At 35.8% G+C, this 19112-nt stretch overlaps 2 protein-coding genes and 1 long non-coding RNA gene across 12 annotated transcripts in view; 1 reads left to right on the top strand and 2 right to left on the bottom strand.

Moving 5' to 3' along the window:
* LOC131301323 (uncharacterized) overlaps nucleotides 1–19112 on the top strand; it is a 110817-nt gene that overhangs the window by 26177 nt on the left and 65528 nt on the right. The gene's annotated exons all lie outside the window — the stretch shown is intronic.
* On the bottom strand, nucleotides 134–3236 carry LOC131301325 (WUSCHEL-related homeobox 6). 2 transcript variants are annotated; one of them, XM_058327547.1, is made up of 4 exons: nucleotides 2913–3236; nucleotides 2065–2373; nucleotides 1243–1301; nucleotides 134–742 (listed from the first exon to the last, which is right to left on the bottom strand). In XM_058327547.1, exons 1-4 carry the CDS (start codon nucleotides 3205–3207, stop codon nucleotides 326–328), a joined length of 1080 nt encoding a protein of 359 aa, XP_058183530.1. In that variant the 5' UTR covers nucleotides 3208–3236; the 3' UTR covers nucleotides 134–325. The 2 variants fall into 2 exon arrangements, with proteins under 2 accessions (XP_058183530.1, XP_058183531.1); XM_058327548.1 differs by having other exon boundaries at nucleotides 2065–2361.
* LOC131301329 (uncharacterized) lies at nucleotides 9782–15535 on the bottom strand. Of its 9 annotated transcripts, none has more exons than XR_009191254.1 (5): nucleotides 14093–15535; nucleotides 13880–13987; nucleotides 13586–13678; nucleotides 13370–13469; nucleotides 11207–11575 (listed from the first exon to the last, which is right to left on the bottom strand). It is a non-coding gene; the product is annotated as an uncharacterized LOC131301329 (long non-coding RNA). The 9 variants fall into 9 exon arrangements; XR_009191259.1 differs by having other exon boundaries at nucleotides 11207–11539; XR_009191255.1 differs by adding an exon at nucleotides 9782–10103 and having other exon boundaries at nucleotides 11371–11575; nucleotides 13370–13987.

The following is a 19112-nucleotide window of genomic DNA, read 5'->3' as shown; positions in this document are numbered from 1 at the left end:
TGTACTTTTTGAGGCGTACTAATAATGTCTGTTATGAATAGTTGAATTTTCAAAAATGGTCTAAAATTATGGGACAGAGAGAATAGAAAGCATATTATAATCACATAGCAGAAGTGAAAAGAAACTAACACATCGATTCTTTATAACGAGCCTATTTTTGCTTCATAATTTGCGAGCGCAAAGAAGCTGCACGAATTCGGGAAATACAAAATCGCTACTAGCTAGAATGTACTTAATATTTAACCTACATGCACGTACTTCTATCTATAAAACGGATCATGTCTTCAAACTACTTGGGCTAGCTTCTTTTTCTTTTCTTTTCTTTTCAATTCCTCATAGGAAGAAACTCAAAAAACTGATTTGGAACGAAGCTTGTATCTATCGATGCCACGGACACTTCATAGTCCCCTTTTTGCGCAATCCAATCGCGGGTTTGAATCGGAAATAGCTCAAGTGTTTGAGGGTTTTCACCCTTATCCTCTTCAAAACTATTATTAGGTGCCAAATTCATGCTCTGGTTTAAAGCTTCTTCTGGTGGTGCAGTACTTCTTGTTGTGGTGGCCATGAATTGGAATGCTTGAGGAGTTGGGCAGGGCTCCATTAGCTGCCACGTGGCGTGCTTTGATTGTGTGGTTCTTGTTCTCCTTCTTCTCTGCTGCATTAATTCTCTCTCCTCCAGTTGAATCCATCCTTGTGCTCTGCTTTCTGATGCTTCTACTGCTCTATGAATTGACACAGAGTCCTAGACAAACAAGTTTAATACTAGAAGTAAGAGTAAATTTATGCAAAGTTCGAATAGAAAGTAGGGATTGCAGCTTTTCAACTCTTTTCTTTTTCCATCTTTTACATTGGGCTCTATGTTTTGTTTTTTTCATGCACCTTCTCTTTTTCCATCTTTTTACTCGTAAAACATTGTATACGGGGCGGATTCAATGTAGGCACAGACAAGTTAAGTGACCCACTTGAAAATATCGGAATTTTTTTTTTGAACACAAAAACACTAACATTCATTTTTTTTTTATTCTTGTTATATTTTTCTGAACGCATGTTCTTTTTGTATTGGATTGTGAGTATTTTTATTAAATTTATGCTTGAAAAGTGATCTATCTGTCTAAATTTTCTAGATCCGTGACTGATTGTATATTTGTGTATATACCTATTTTATTCATGTCTATCAGTTGCAACATTTATGTGTGGACAAGGAAAAGATAAAGATAGACAAGATGATGCACATGCACAGACCTCTGAATTTGTACGGCAATTTGAAGTTGCGTTGTTCTTTGCCTGCCCAACTTCAAAGCCTGTCACATGCATGTAGAAACACAAACTAAGCAAATTGAAATTGACAACTCAAACAATTGGTAAAAGAATGCAACCAAATCTTTGTGTCCACCCAAAATTCTCCCTTTGCGTGAGGTACTAGAAGTCTCCAAAAGAGCAAATCAATTACGTTGGTACTAAAAAGATCTACATATATTGCGAGCTCGCAGGACAGACTATGATTTCTTTGTTGGATGCTTGAATACGAAAATTATTTTGGCAGCATATGAAAGGCACGTTACTTTCTACCATTGCCTATTAGACTATATGCATACAATATTGTACGTTCATATCTATTCAAAAACAAACCGTAGAAGCTACTAGCTAGCTAGTGTTAAACTTTTAACATTTGTACACAATTTTAGGAGGATGATTATTCATTTTTTCAGAAAAATCTTCCATTACGTTAAAAAAAATTGAAAACTTAGTAGAACGGTCACTCATCCCATATTCTAATGTTAATTCACTATATGTCACATCAATCAGTGAAAGGCATAAGATTTTGTGTCCAAATTTAGCAAGATTATTAACTAGTCTTGGCTTGTGTCACAAACCAACTTCGATCTCCATCAAGATTTATTTGACGCCCCAAAATTAATTTCATTACTAAGTCATTCTTCTGGCTATTGAAGATATATTATGAGAGAATAAAAATCAGCAAATTAATTAGCATTTCTTCGTAGGAGAAATTAAGGCTAACTAATAGGAGTATTAATTACCCCGGAAATTGGTTAAATCACGAACCTGGTTCTTCAGTTTGAAGAGTACTACTTCCCCTATGATCGCGGCGGCGGCGTTTTTGGCGTTCTCTGGCTTTATGATTCTGAAACCAGTAGAACACATTCTTCCCCTCGATTTTACCGAACCGACGAAGCTTTCCAGCTATTAGTTTGATTTGGTCAGCCGTCGGGGTGCGCGTTCCGCCTTCATACATATCCTCTAGCACTCGTAATTGCTCCGGCGTCGGAGTCCATCTTGAACTAGCAGTCACTAAAGGTGCTGTGGCGTTGTTTTCTTGCTTACTTTGGTCCTCAATAGGAGCTGCGCTAATGTCTACTCATCAGAAGTTAACAAAGTCATATATAATGATAAATAAACAAAGGTTTTATTTCCAGAGAGAGAGAGAGAGAGAGAGAGAGAGAGAAATTTATAACAGATTTATTTCTAAGGAGAAAGTCTCTACTTTCCCAGTATTGGGACCATGAAAAACACGTAGTAAAAATTTTACTGATCCAGATTCTGTCTTCAGCTGTATTAAGTTAAAAAATCTAAGTGAATCTGAGTACATAACGTACGCTATGAAACAAAATCACAAACTTAGTTGTTGCTACGATATCCATATTTTTAATAAACCATCAAATTAACTTAGTTCTTACAATATCCATATTATAGCATAAAATATCAGAAAAGTATATAAAATTGTTCGATAATAAAAATAATTTTATTGGATAATATAAACCAACATTATTATCGATTTTATTCGAGCCTCCCATGGCCATACCATCTGCACCCGAGAAATTAACCACGAGTGAAATATATATATGCTTGCAGACAAAAACTAAAAATAAATAATCTATATATTATATACATACCCAGATAATGATCAGTAGTTGACGTAGAAATAAGGGTACTTGATTTGGGAAGCTGGAAACAACAAGTGCAAGACGAAGAAGCAGGTGGGTTTGGGTTTGGGTTTGGGGTAGTGAGTGAATTCTGAGAGTAGGGGGCGGTCGATGTGGAATTATTGATGGGAAGTACTGGTCTTGGAATGATGGGTCGAAGAAGTTTCCGACCACTAGTCGTTATTGACGATGAATCAGACTTTTTGTTCATGGTGTTCAATTCATGAGTATCGCAATCACTACCACTAGTACTCATCGACCACATTCTGTGTTTTTTGCAGAGAGAGAGAGAGAGGGGGAATGTATTGACGGGAAAAAGTGAGCTTAATAATCATTTCTCCCTAATTTTTTTTCTAAGCAAAAAAAATTTATTAATTAATTTTTATAAATAATTACAAAGATTAAAAGAATTAAAGGCACATTGGCAAAAGCCACTCAAAACTAAAAAAAAGACAAGTTGCCAACCGAACAAAAAAATCCAAACGAGCCTCGAACCCTCTACACAAACCTCCATCATTAATCAATTGAAAAAACCAAAAAACCAAATAGACGAAAAAACAAAGCCACCGAGACCCCGGCAAAATACTATACCTCTATTTCTCCCTATCATCGATTCCTTGACAAAAAAAAAAAAAAAACAAAGATTTCTACCCAAATAAGTCTTGTATTTTTTTCATTTTTGCAATTTTTTGTTTGATTTTTTGTTGTAATTTTTTTTATTAAAAATTCGTATCAACGAAGGAAATCAGTAAAGTGTAAAAATGTGGATCCAAATTCAAAAAAGTTCTTATAAGACGATATTAAAGACAAAAATACCAGCTTTTCAATAATTTTTTGTCTTCAATGATTTTTTTCCTTTTTGACATAATTTTGTACTTTTTAAATTGCACTAAAATAATATTAACTTAACAAACATTCAAAAAAGCAAGTATATACAACATTTTAGGCTCAGATTAAGGTGTATGTAAGATAATGCGTGGGTTTTTTACCTGACACATATGAGCTCTTTCTCTCTCTCTCTCTTGATAACTTATTATTTTTTATAATTGAATCTCCGGACGCTTATTAGTATTTTAACTAAGTAAAACATTTAGTAACCCAAATGATTTCATTTATCAGCGATGAAAATAGAACCTGCAATGTAACAATTGTAAGTTTTTTACCACCCCATCTCTTTTAGCATAGTCTCTAATAAGTTTTCTCTCTTAATATTTCTTTCATTTCTCTATCTCTCCCTACTCACTACTTTAAAAGTTTTCTTAAAAAAACCTAAACCAAAAAGAGTGTCCGCTCCTGCTTGGCAGAAAAAAAAAGATTATTATCTGGAATATCTTGAATGCAATGAAGGAAAACGACAAATGCTCTAATACCATATTTCTTATGATGTTAATTTCGTACATATTAATATGATTTTTCGTGGTCCTTTTTCTCAAAGCTAAATCAATGGTTTAGATTAATTCGACAATGTTTAAGTGGTTGAGTTTAATCTTACTACTATTTGATCAATCTTACTATTGGATCGTAGGGTTCAGATTTAGTATATTCAAGCTGGAGTATATATACAGCTATACGACACTCTTGTTTCTTAATAATGTAGTAACATCGTGAGTCACACACTTGCAAACTTAGCATTAATTTATATTACTCCTACATCAAAATTTAAATTCTTTGAAGCTTGCTCGTCGTGTAGTAAGTAGTTGTTGATTGAAGATGAAAAGTGAAAGAAATTAAGATAAATAGGTGTCGTTTGAAATGGGGAAAAGTACTGGGGGAAAGAGGACAGGGACTGTAGGTTGACCACACTAGATACGTATTTTCAGAGCTCCATTAGAGAGAGAGAGAGAGAGAGAGAGAGAGAGGAAAGACAGAGAGAGAGACAGAAAAGGGCAGTTTGGAATGAGAAGAAAGGTGAAAGGGCACGAGACACAGAGCATTGGACAGAAAATGAAAAGAGAATGCAATGTTAGTGCAAAAGGCGATCCTCCGTGATCGATCAAAGCCAAGCCTATTTGGCAAAGTCTCTTTGTAGTATTTGGTATAGCAATAGTACTCTTTTTTTCTCATCGCTGTTAAGTCCCTTTTGCTTCCCAACTCCCAACACCATCTCCCCAGAATTCCACGCTTCCCCGAGGTTGGTTACAACTTACACCCCAAAAAGTTATGGGAATCGACCATATATTCATTGCCGGTACATAGATCGGCACGATGGGCTCAATTCGAGTCTCGCACCGATAATTCGAGCTGTTTAATAATTGTAAAATAACTTTTTTGCGTGAGCTTGTAAAAAGTCAGCTCAATAAGACAAGTGTATGTGCTTGATCCAATTCTTAATCTGAATAAAAAATTTGAAGATTAGATCAAGCACTTACACTCATTGTATTGAGCTAATTTTCTGTGGGCCCACATGAAAATTTATTTTAAAATCATTCAATGGCTTGGATTATCTGTGTAGGACTCAGAATGGGCCCTGCATGCCGATCTGTGAACGATGGTAGGTTCCCATAGGACTCTCCTATAGGGATTCAGAAACGCTGCTGTGCACTCCTGTGTAGTGCGGCATCGTAGCTGTCCAAAAGTGTTTTCAATCTGAACTCTTTCCTGAAAAAGTTTATTTTGAATCTGAACCGTTGGTTAATGAGATTGATGGCTATGTGCCGACCTACACGCGCAATACACAGAGGTGCACTGTACCCCTGGGAATCACCTACCCTCAAGAACTTCCCATCTTTATCTTAGATGGAAAATGCAAACTAGACATTAGTAAATACTCGTGGTTAAGGTAAAATAAATAAATAAATGTTTACAAACACTATAAAGTGGGTAATATTTATTCTCTTCACTCACAAAAATGTATTGAAGTATGTATTCCTTTTCTTTTTTGGGAAAATGAAATGAATCTTACACATGCATAAACAGAGCTGAATCCTGTTTAGTCCACTTATGAATAGAACCGTCCAGTTTTGGCCAATTGGAGCGCTTTCCAAACTCGCTTTGATGATTGAAATCGTTCAAACTTTAGAACTCGTTCAAAACTTTAATCACACGTGCCAAAGGTCATGTTGATCAAATCTAATTTGATATGATATCTACACTCCCCTTTTAGCCTAGAAAATAGAAAGGAAAATGATTTCTACACTTCCCTTTTAGCCATCCACACTTCTTTTTTTTGTTTTATCCACATGAATTTACGATATTATCCTTGAATGTGTGAAGAAGTGCATTGAAAAAATGGCAAAATAGTAAATTCAAGTAGATAAAGACAAAAAAAGAATGTGAATGGCTAAAAGGAGAGTGTATAAATCAATTCCCAATATAAAATAGCCCAACATTTATACCAGAACCGTTTCAAAATTCTACCAGTGAATGCTCCTGCGATAGGTTCCACAAGAAAATGTTTTCTGCAAAATGCAAAATGGACAGTAGACCCGCGATAGGTTCCACAACAAAACGTTTTCTACAAAATGGGTAGTAGACTCCGCTATATGCGTATTTAAACATTGAGAACTAGTGTCTAGTGAATTTGATAAATGGGGATGAAAAAAAAAATCAGTGAGAACGTTTTTTCTGTTGTCATGTGCATCAGTGAGTCGACAAGTATAACTCTTGAAATTTAATCCCTCCTTTCGCCAAAAAATTTGAAAAAATTTGAACAATAAAAAAATAAATATAGAAAGAAAGAAGATAGTTTCATGCAAAATATAGTATATATTTTACAACATAAAAAATTTAAAATAATTAATAAAAAGATGAAAAATTGAGAAAATTCAATGTAGGAGAGAGAGTTAAGAAGAGAGTTTCTTTTTTATTTAAATTAGGTAATTATATTATTATAATATATATACTCCAGTATAGATATAATGGAGAGATTTTTACCTCTAAATACAGAAAAATAAAACTTAATTTCTATCGAAGAGAGATGAAATACTCAATCAATAATTACTGCTAGGTCCAGAAAAACAAGAGTAGAGAGCCAGAGGCGACGGACGCCAAATGGAAAGGTGTGGGGTCGGCTGACCCCATGGAAATATTTTTCCCTACTGTTATTACACTGAAGTTTAATTGGCTAAAGAATGACCCCACGATATATTGTGTTGACACCATCACGGGTCACAAAAAACTAGATCATTTTCATCCTCAACGGTGCACTTCTCCACCGCTATCCTGTTCTCTGACCCAAAACCAAGGCTTGTAGTAAAACGGTTATCTCCTTTCTTCCCACAAGAGAGATCAGGGTTCGAGCCTCAACTGAGACGTTTGGGGTTTAGGATTATAGACAGTGTCTGGATCGTTTGTGGACTAACTGACTAACTCTTCCGCTAACCTCTATTGTATACAGTATTAAAAGAAAAAGAAAAAAAAACCCTGCTCTGACCCATAACTCCTCTCTCGCATTCAATAAAAAGTTGCTAAAAGAAGATAATTGAGTACCAAGATACAACTATGTAGGAGTATGTCTCTGTTATGGGCAAGTGGACTGGACATTGGTCGTAACGGAACGGACGAGTTGCGATGGCATTGGTCGTTACGAGCAAGTGGGCTGGACGTTGGTTGTAACGATCGAGCAAGTGTGCAATGGTTGGAATGTTACATCCCAAAATTGGAGATTTGGGTTAAGAAAGGAGTCTTGCGAGATCCTTGAGATACGATCCAGAACCGCTTAATACTTCATCTTTCCTGTTCACGCGAATAATTAACTTATACACTACAATTTTTTGGTTTTGTCTTTATTTAAATTTATTTTTACGTTTGTTAGTTTTACGCCAAACTTTTATTTGACATGTGTGAGTAAGGATTAGAGAAACCGGAAAAAAAAAATTACTTTTACATAAGTAATTTGGAAAATATCCAAGAAAAGGTCCAAAATCTGACTTTTTGAGCTTTTATTTAGATATTTCCCGAAATACTTGTGTAAAAGTCATAATTTTTTACTTTTCCAGTTCCTCTCATTCTTACTCACCCATATCACATAAAAGTTTACTGTAAAACTAACAAATGCAAAAAAAAAATTGAATAAAGACAAAAAAATTATTCTGCATAAGTTAAATCACTAAAACATTTGTTTATCGTGCTTAGTTATTTACTGTTTCATCATATATCCTGTATGCACATCATTGCGAGGTTTTGGGCGGTATTTCCTTAACGAGTTGTCGAACTCACGACAATGTTTCGCATTGTCCTAGTGGTAACACCAACCACCAGGTATTGATGAGCAGACCAAAAATTTCAAGCAGATGGAGGTTGCAGCTACCGGGATCAAACCCGGTACATGTCGAACCCCAGTCAATCTCAAAATCCTTCCTCCGGCGAGATGGAGTTGTGCCGACCCAATGCAACCACCTTACTCACCGTATTGTTTTAGCCATTCTAACAGTATTTCCATCACAAACCTCGTGTGCAGAAAAATAATTTCTATTTGCACATAGAATCCATTACCTAATCAAATTTTTCTGTGCCTCAGGTAACCGTGAGCACATCTTCATTGTTCGAGAAACTCTCGGCAACGGCTAATTGAGATGATCTTCATTCTCTCTCTCTCTCTCTCTCTCTCTCTCTCTCTCAGCCTTCAACTTTGGACAAAACTTAAGTATATGTCCGTCTTCATCACAATAATAGCACCTCCTCTTGTCAATCCTATCACCCGGTCTTGACAACAAACGTGCCTTTTGCTTGTATCCCTTTCGTCTTTCAATGGATCGACCTCTCCCTTAACCACCTTTGGATGCAACATCGGCACTCTCATTTGAAATTCTCTCGCTCTCCTGTATATGTTGGAGGTAAATAAACCAACCAAATTATCACTTTGTCATCCTCCTCAATCTTTGCATCGCTAGCATGCATCCAATTCTGTCAATAGCTGATTAAACTCATCCAAATGATGAGACAGATTGGTACTTTCAGCCATATGAAGTTCATAAAGTTGCTTCTTTATGAACAAACTACTTGTCAAAGATTTGGATTTATACGGTGCTTTGTAACTTTTTCCAAAGCTCTCTCATCTCTTCCCACTTTTCCACGATCACCCCGTCCGGATTTTCAGTCTTCTTTTAGAGAGCCTTCATCACACCCTCTATTGTCAATATGTTTTTCACCCTTTGCTACCAAAGAGTGAATCCTTGTGGCCGTTGAAGGGCTCCATCACAAATTCGATACTTTTTCCCGCCATAATAATGTCATTCTTTTGGTACTAATCCTTTTTGTCTTTTGGTAAAGGGGGTTAGTATTTTGCTGGGCTTTGAGACAAAAAAGACTTTTGTAATGTCTTCATCAAAGATCAAATAGAGTAAAACAAGGATTGCTAAGATAAATATTTCTATGTAGGGGATAATCCATTACACTTCAATTTCCATAGTCCTTCATATACTTATACAAGCTTATTTAACTTTCATAGACCTCAGAGATGTAGAAAGTAATTTTCTCATGGCTATGCCTAAATTTATGTTGAACTAGGTGAATTGCAATCATGCCCCGTTGAAGAGAACGATTTTGAATATTTCTGAAATCATAATAGTAGAAGAGTGTAATAAAAGTAGGCTGCATAAGTTCGATTAAGGGTTTCAATACAAATTTCACACAACAAGGAGGGTCAACCTCAATGTGATCAGAATTTACCAAGCAACTACGTAATCCATGTGTGCGTTTTGTTTTTTTTGGAAGAGCAACCTATGAGCCTTGGATTTCAATCTTCATTAGTCTTAAACAGGTGTCCCTTCGTAGATTCTATAACTCTCGACCAATCTTCTCTTCAAAGATTATCATACGGAGTATCATATAACGACGGTCACTTATTAAGCTTGAGCCTAATCCTAAAAAATGAGGGGCCGATCAAAAAAAAAAAATCCTAAAAATGAAGGGGAAAAGCTTTTTAAAAAACTAAGAACATTTTACAAACATGAGTGTGCCCTTCAATATGCTAACACAAAGTTCAGATATGTATAACTTCAACTTTGAAAGTACACAACTTTAAGGAACTTGGTAAGTACTTGTGTACCACATTTATAATGCTATTATCAAGAGTCACCAATTGGAAGTATTCTAGTCGTTCAGGGAGTCGAAAGCGTCTTTGCCCAGTCCTAAAATTTCATCAGGAATTGAAGATTGACCAACTGCCAAGCTGACAGATAAGCCCACTGCAGGTGCAATGGCAGAAAATACTTCCTTAACCTGCAACAACAAAGAAAAACTTAAAGACATCTTTCATCAGTTTGGTATTATTTTTATATTGAATTCAAACTTAATCGGGTTACATCATCTACCTATATATGAGTGTGTAGGTTTGTTAAGCAACAGGTATTGTTTGTTTGTGCTCTCCCTTTTTGTTTTTTTTATTTGGAGTATTTGGAGGTAAAGCTAGAAGTGTTTCTGAATGGTCTTGTGCCTCATGAGTTCCACCAAGCTGAATTACTAAGCTCAATTACTTTTGGTACTCCCATGAGTTCCATCATTTTAACAGCACAAAGTGTAATAGGAAACTAACATGAAACAATATGAAAAATATAATCAATACTCTATTTCTGCTATGAGTCTAGTTCCATCTATGTGGATATTAGCATTTATAGGCTAGCTACTACCAATGCTATGCTAGCTTGCTTGCTTTCTACCTTCCAACTACACTATGTTCCTTAACCCTAGGAGAAAAAGGACTCTTAACGCTTGTACACGGTATATCCTTCACTTGCGATGTTGACAATACTTCAGTCACTTGACTAATGGACAAACCAAACTTAGCTGGGGCCACAAATACATCAAATGACAACACTAATATCCCTAACCCTAGGAGAAAAAGGACTCTTAACGCTTGTACACAATCTATCCTTCGCTTGCGATATTGACAATACTTCAGTCACTTGATTAATGGACAAACCAAACTTAGCTGGGGCCACAAATACATCAAATGACAACACTAAATGAGAATGCCAAGCAAATTAAGCAATCCTTCAACACAATAAAAATCAAGTCAATTCATGAAACACATCGTAATATTGTATCCGTTTTTCTTTGGTTAGTCTTTTTTTTTCTTCTGAAAACTAAAATCACAAACCGAGTTTCACATATTAAGTTAAACCACCACAGAAGTCGTGACATGGAGTGGTAACAAGTGATGCATGTTAATCGGACTCTCCACAAAGACATGATGTCTACCTATAACCTCATCACCCTGCTTTAAGAAGGGTACAACCGATCTTCTGTAGATCTAGCAAAAAGACCCAACAAGCTGTTCCCAATCCAGAGAATATTGTAAATGAGGTGTCATGCGCTCTGTAAAGATTAACCAGTCATTTATGATTTCAAATCAAATACTGACAGCTAAAAACAATTATTCATGACAAAGCTCAAAAATTAAAAGCTCGCATAACTTGACCAACTTCGTAGCTATGGGAGTAATTTAATGATCTGCAACACTATATAACCTTGGTTGGAATATAACTACCTCTGCAAGCTTATTCTCGTTTCTATAATCCAATGGACCTTCTGCCGTGGATTTCCTGAATTCTTGGATAATCCACACCGTCGAGGTGGGCCAGGTGGCAACAAAGACTGCGTCTCATTATCCTTCAGGCTTTTCTGAGTCTCCTACACCAACTCTGGGCTTACTCTCGCTGCAGTTCTTCACATTACTACACTCTTTACCATTCCTACACTCTTTACCATTTCTGTCTATACATAACCAAACAGAAAGACAAAAGAAATACTCAAAGCATCATCAATCAGCCAATCAGAACATTGCACTATTATAGTCCGAAAATCTAATAATCTCACATCTCTGCACCCAGCATCTCATATAACCACAGTTGTCAAATCGAGAATCGAAAAGGCCCATTTGCGAATCGTGAATCGTATCAAATCGTGAATCGTTCCGATTCAGTCAAATTCTTAAAAATGTATAAAAAATATAGATTTGAAGTTTGAATAATGATCTTGTGATCTAAATATGCAATACACTAGTTAAAAAGAAGTTTATTAGACTATGTTTTGCTTTTTTTATTTTTTGATAAAGGACTTTATATACTCTGATGTTTGGACACTCCATAGAACACATCTCCCACTGACTAATATATATACACACACCCCACTACTAAAATATATATACTATATTATATACACCCACTAACTAGAATATACTATAATAAATACACCCCACTAACTAGGAATATATATATAATATACACCCATTAACTAGTGAAGGAAAAACTCAGTACACTCACCGACAGGCGACAACAACGAGATGCAGTTCAAGCGTCGACGTCGAAGGTTTCGATGGAGCTCGAAGCTTCATCACGAGGGCTTGGGTCTTCGTTTTCGTGGATCGTTTGGATTCTCTACAGGTTAGGAAACATATTCCGACCCCTCGCCTCCCATAAAGGTAATGTATTTTCCGATTTATGCCCAGAAATCTGACCGAATCTGCCAGAAAACCCACTCATTCGAAAACAAACTGAATCGTACGATTCTCACGATTCACCTCACGATTCACCGATTCAAAGCACGATTCTGCGATTCTCACTTCGATTCTTACCTATTCACGATTCATATAATCGATCCGAATCGTTTCATACCTGAATCGAACCGAATCGTATGATTCGAATCGGGAATCGTACGATTTCGATAACTATGCATATAACATCATTCTATGGGGAAATTATAGTTACCCCCTCTAACTATGCCTTGCATACACTTACCCCCCTCTAACTTTGTTTTTTGGCACTTAACCCCCTCAAACTAACGAAAATTCAAACGGTCATAACTTCAAACGGTCATAACTTCTTCATCCAAAATCGAAAATATGCAAATTATATATCGATTTCGAGGCCTTGAAGTCAGCTTTCTAATGACACCAAAATCACATCACGATTCAAAGCACACAGAAAGTTATGATCAAAATGATCTTTCTGTCTACCAGCCCTTACTCTTTTGATCATAACTTTCTGTGTGCTTTGAATCGTGATGTGATATTAGTGTCATTAGAAAGCTGACTTCAAGATCTCGAAATCGATATATAATTTGCATATTTTCGACTTTGGACGAAAAAGTTATGACCGTTTGAAGTTATGACCATTTGAATTTCCGTTAGTTTGAGAGGGTTAAGTGCCAAAAAACAAAGTTAGAGGGGGGTAAGTGTACGCAAGGCATAATTAGAGGGGGGTAACTATAATTTCCCCTCATTCTATCCAACACAAATTAGGATTCTAATTAAATTACGCCTCTTGTGAACCTGGGTATGACTAATTTGAATCACAATCGATTTACTACACCACTTAAGACAACATGCGAGACCAAGATAGACGGTCAATGTGTTAGCCACAGCAAATGCAAATACATACGGAGAGGGAAAAACTAAAAAGAGTAAACTATTTTACACTTCTAATTACTCTCAACAAAGAAACCAACAAAACATGCAAAAGAAGAAAGAACTAATAAGTCAAGCCTACCTTCTAGGAACTGATTGCCATCTTCTTTTTTGCCATGATCCTCTATCAGCGACTTCAATTGCCCAAAACTTTACTTGTTAATCAGAAATTAAAAGAAGCCCTAAATATTTAAGAACAGGGAATTAATTTGAGACTCAAATATAATGAACATATAAACGGAAATCAGAGCTAAAATATATAAGATTAGTAAGGGAATCTAAGAGAGGAAAGTAATACATATATGTACGATGAGTTGCTTAGATCAACTGTTCTAGACGAAAAGCTGCTACTTCTGTTCACTTCAATGAGCAAGAGCAAGATTACATAGGGCTGTAAAGTATGAACAGTTATTGCGTTAATATTTCTATCAGAGATAATTGAATCAAAATCTATAAAAAGAAACAGAACAAGCACTGTCAAAGGTGATGGTATTTCATTGAGATGGACAAACAACACACATGCACATATAGATTCAATCAACAAACATGAAATTGAAATAGACAAACTTATCCGAGTGAGGTGGATATTTACCAATTTAAGGTCATCTGAACCTCATCCATCTCACTTCCATCGATGCTGGTCAGATTCACAATGAAGTCAGTGTACTTGGTGATGATCACCATTCCTGGAGCCACGGAGCTGTAGATCAGCAACCGTTATGATACTTTTTAAGGCATGCCCCTCAGTGGGAGACTATATAAATTATAGAACGTACAAATGCTCAGGCAAGGCCTTAGGTCATACCTTAACCTGGGGGCTGATAGGTCGTCCCTCAAGATCAGTAGATCACTGGTATACTGGGTAGCATAACATGGGTCTTAGGGGGCATTCTCAAGGTTTAAGAGATTTTTCAGGAGGTAGGTTTCCATCATCTGAGGCTGTAGAGATTAGGTGTGATAGGGGTCCAAGGATCAACGGGTTTCTTTCTCAGTCTAAGGTAGGTCTGATGCCTAATCCTTGAACAGCTGTGAATTGTACAAACATAATTGATTGATTTTCAATTATGCTTTGTTGCATATTTGCAGCTACATGGAAATCAATTATGGCGCGCACCAGTTCCCAGAAGGCAGAGACAGCCTACTTCCTGAAGAAACAAAGCCGTTTTATGACAGAATGCAACAGGTTGTTGTTATGATCTGGTACGTCTATGAAGGAAAAGATAAGGATATGAGTAACGAGATAGGTCATTGGATATGGTGGTGGTGTTGTTATAAATGAAGAAGGTTTTGTTCTTGCGGTTGCATGAGCTACGTCTGTTGGCCAAAGCAAGGTTCTTGTGAAGCTATCGAAAGATATAGACGGAACGAAAATGGCTTTGGTTGATAGCTATATCCGTAGGAACCTTGCAATTTACAAACCGAATCGCAACAAGTCTCAAGATGAAGAGAGTACTAATTATTGCCAATTTCCAGATATCAACAACAGTGTTCGCGAAAGAATGCAGGTTTTTACAATTTGTCCCAGCCCTTCGGAACTTAGGCAATTCTACCACTTTGGCACTAAACCACAAGGCTAGCTTGTTTTCTATATTGAACAACTAATAAATATACTGAAAAATGAGAGGCCCTATTTTTAAATCCCGCCTAAGGCCTGAGAAATCTCAGGGCCGGGGCCTGGTTGCATGTGATACTAACCCCCTTACCCAAAAGACAAAAGGATTAGTACCAAAACAATGACATTATCATTTATTACCAACACCCTTAAAATTACTGAAATGAAAAATTGAAGCCTTAACTAGCAAAGTAACAATCAGCCCCAACAAAGCCCTAATAAAAACACGATCAAACTCCAACCTTAACAAAGAACAAACAATCAAAGCCTAAAATCCAACAATCAAATCGCTAGACGTAAAATCAGAAATCGAAAGTCATAGCTCAGATTCAACACAGCAATTGATTCCTCATCTTGGATTAACCATCCACAAAAACATAAATAAGAAAACAAGAGAGAGAGAGAGAGAGAGAGGAACTTGTACTGGTCGTTGGCAACGAGAGGAATGAATCGATTGATGCAGCGAATCAGGCCTGGTCGGCTGGTGCAGTCATTCGGTGACCTGCGACCGTTGCGGTATCGTCAACATCGTCGAGCGCCGGCCGGGTGGTCGTTCCTTGGTCGACCTGAGTTCAGTTCATATACCAAGAGAAGAAGAGAGCTAGTTGAGAGACAGAGATGAGTCGGTATGAAGAATCGAAGCCATACACATACAACAAATTATTATTATTATTTTTTGAATAGAACACGTTCAACAATTAGTACAACAAAACTAGGAGTTTTTCGCCAATGTGTCCACTATTTGGAAATGAATATAAGAAATGTCTATGTTTTGAAATATTTTGTAAAAATAATTCATTGTGCATTACCGAAATTTGTTCACGCGACCAAGTAAAAAAAAAAAAGCATAACGCGTTACTATATTGGTAGCAATGGTAGGTAAAAAACCGGAACTCAACCCCTAGCCCCTTCTTTTTTGGTCAATCGGAAGATAAATAACAGTAAGTTATTCATTTTTTATAAGAACTCAAAAAAAAAATATTTTTATAATGATTTGTGGTTTGAATCATCTTTCTGAAATCCGCAACAGGTCTTGAAAAAATTAAAAATATCATTGCCCATTTAATGGGTAGGGAATTGAAATTCACGCTTCCTTTTTTTTATGCAGGCGCTCCACACATTACTAGTAACTTTATAAACAAAGTAGAGCATTTGCATTAAAAAATGGAGCGCGAATATCATTTTTCAATGGGTATATATATATATATATATATATATATATATAGTATATTTTAGTGCCCATTACAGGCTCACAAAGATGATTCAAATAGTAAGTTATTTAAAAAAAATTATGAATTATGTAAAAAAATTAGCTCAATCCGATATCGATATGGATTTTTTTCAACATTCATAGGGACTTACGAATAGTGAAAAAACCTTACGGATATCGGATTGAGCTAATTTTTAAAAAAACATCATAAAAAAACTATTTTAAGAATAACTTTCGGTTCGAATCTTCTTTGTGGGTCTCAAAATAGGCCCCATAAAATCATTCTCATTTAATTGGCAACGAACGTGGGGCCTTTTGCGTTAAGTTTTATACCTTGTTTTATAAAGCATCTTGAAGATGCGGGAATTTTTTGTTTTTTATTTTTGTTGCCATTAAACGGGCAATGATATTTTTTATTTTTGCAAGGCCCAATATGAGTTCCACAAAGATGATTCAAATCGCAAGGCATTCTTGAAATATTTTTTATGGGTTCCTAAAAAAATTTAGCTCAATCTGATTATGATAGGGCTATTTTAGAATTCATATGGTGTTTCAAAAATCGTAGGGCCCCTACGAATGCCAAAAAGCCCTTACGAATATCGGATTGAAATAATTTTTTACATAAATCTATAAAAAAAAATTCAAGAGTAATTTATAGTTTGAATTATCTTTTGGGATCCGAAATAGACTCCACGAATACATGCCCCTTTATTCGGCACCCAGCGAACCATTTTATCAGGGTTAAGTTTTAACCTCACAATATAAAGCATCTTCAAGATGCGTTATTATTTTTATTTTTTTATTTTTAAGAAAATGCATTTTTATAATGCGTCACTTGCTTGCGTCGATTTTGTTGCCACGCATGCTTCGTAAACACACATTTTGTATGTGCGCAATTGATATCACGCATTTTGAAAATGCGCGATGAACTATTTTTACAAAACGTTTTAGAACATGGACATTTCTCCAATTCATTTCTCATTAGAAGACAGATCGGAGGAAAATGTTGTACCCCGTTCAATGCACCGAACAAAAAAAAATTATGATTGTGTTTTTTATGGTTCCTGTGTATCGAATGTGCCCAACGCTAGAGTTTTGACACAAACAAAAATAATTTTGGCATTAACAGCACTCTTGTAATGACCAATTAATTAGATTTTGGACACTTGGAGGAATTAGAAGCATGGTTTATAAAGTTGGAACACCAATTTGGTACAGGGGATAGCACCTCCTACTCTCCCACTTCCCACTCTCTCAAAAAAAAATTCAAAAGTCTAGAAAATAAGGATTAGGAGTTTGAAGGCTTTTGGGGTTTAAACATATTTGCATAGGATAGATAGATAGATATGTACAATATTGTGTGGGCTCATGGGGTCCAATACATATAATCTGGTCCGTTCAGTGCCCATTCAACTTAAGTTTTTCTAAAAAGTTACCAATTTGTCCTTATTAAAAAAAATCGCGTTAGTTAATTTTGAGCCAAATTTTTGAGAATTATTGATTTGTCTCAACAAGACAAATAGGAAAAGTACATAAAAATTATTTTTATCCAAATACTTTCCACCATGCCCCTTAGTAGCTCCACCATTGACTGAGGTGGCATTTTCAATAGAGAATAAGTTAGAGAGAAGATGTTGATAAGTCGTTAGTTGTTTCCACTAACCAATAATAAGACCAAGCTGTTTCCACTAATCAATAAGTTGTAGATTGATATATTAGTGAAAATTTGTTGATTAGCATTGAACAAGATGGTAAAATGCCAAAAATTATTGATTAGTTTGAACAAGGTCACTAATCAATACTATTGTTGATGGATATGTGCGTGAAAAATTGTTGATTAGCGTTGAGCAAGATGGTAAAATGCCAAAAATTGTTGATTAGTTTTAACAAGGTGATAAACATGTTAAAACTTGTTGATTAGTGTGAAAAATATGATAAAATGACTTAAGTTGTTGCCGAAAATATTTAGTGGAAACCTAGCCTGAAGATAAACATGATTTAATCACTAGAGTTATTGATGCCGGGTACATGATTTAATTGCGTCAAGCTTTAAATATTCGGATTGATAATGCCAAAACTGTTTTTGTTGGTGCTAAAACTCCAGCGCATAAAAGTCTTATACATTACACATGGTACAAGTCTTTTGAGTATTAGAGTTTTGGCACCAACAAAAATCAATTTTGACATTATCATTTTCTCTCGTAATTCGGATTATGTTTTCGAACTCGGAACAGAACGCGGATTGAGGGTGTTGTGCCCACCGCAGGGCCCTGGTCCGAGAGGGAGACGCACCAAATGGAGCAACCTTGAGTATTTTGTTTTTTGGGGCAACCATAAAACAAGCCAGAGTTGTAGGTAGGAAATTGAACAGATTTGTGAAATTTGAAGCCAGATACGACCAACTGAATTAAATAAACACTCTTAAACAACAAGCTGTCATACAAAAGAAGCAAAGAGAACTGAACAAGAATATTTAAGTACGCATAAAAAGTGGAACGGAAAAATATAAAACAAACAAGCGACGAGTATTTTTTTATTTTTTGGACAAGATTTGTAAGCGACGAGTATTAAAAAATCGTCATATCTTTTGCTAAATTTTCAACATCTTAAAGCATTTTCAATGTTTGAGCCATGATTTTCCGAATCAAAGTTCTTTTTTAGCAGTGACAAAAATGTAGAAATTTTTGTATACGGATTACTAAAATAAGTAATGATTTTTATTTTGCCAGAAAATTGATTAGGCTTGATTTATTTTGTTTCGTTGAGATATATTGTCTATTTACTCACAAATGTAAGTACATAATTGTTTACTTTGATTTTAATGAATGATTCAGTGTAGACAATATTATAAAAAAATTAAAATATATTTCGTAAAATGTAGTAAAATCTTAGTGAATTTTTTAGGATTCGCTTGAACCACTCCAACCCATGACAGTCGCCCCTGTCTCCGGAGACAACGGTTATTAATAATCCATAGTGTCACTCCGCCCATCCTTCTCCATA

The sequence above is a fragment of the Rhododendron vialii genome, chromosome 9a (assembly GCF_030253575.1).
Source record: "Rhododendron vialii isolate Sample 1 chromosome 9a, ASM3025357v1".
Classification (NCBI taxonomy): domain Eukaryota; kingdom Viridiplantae; phylum Streptophyta; class Magnoliopsida; order Ericales; family Ericaceae; genus Rhododendron; species Rhododendron vialii.
The sequence above is the reverse complement of the archived record's forward strand: the minus strand, read 5'-3'. Positions and strand labels throughout refer to the sequence as shown.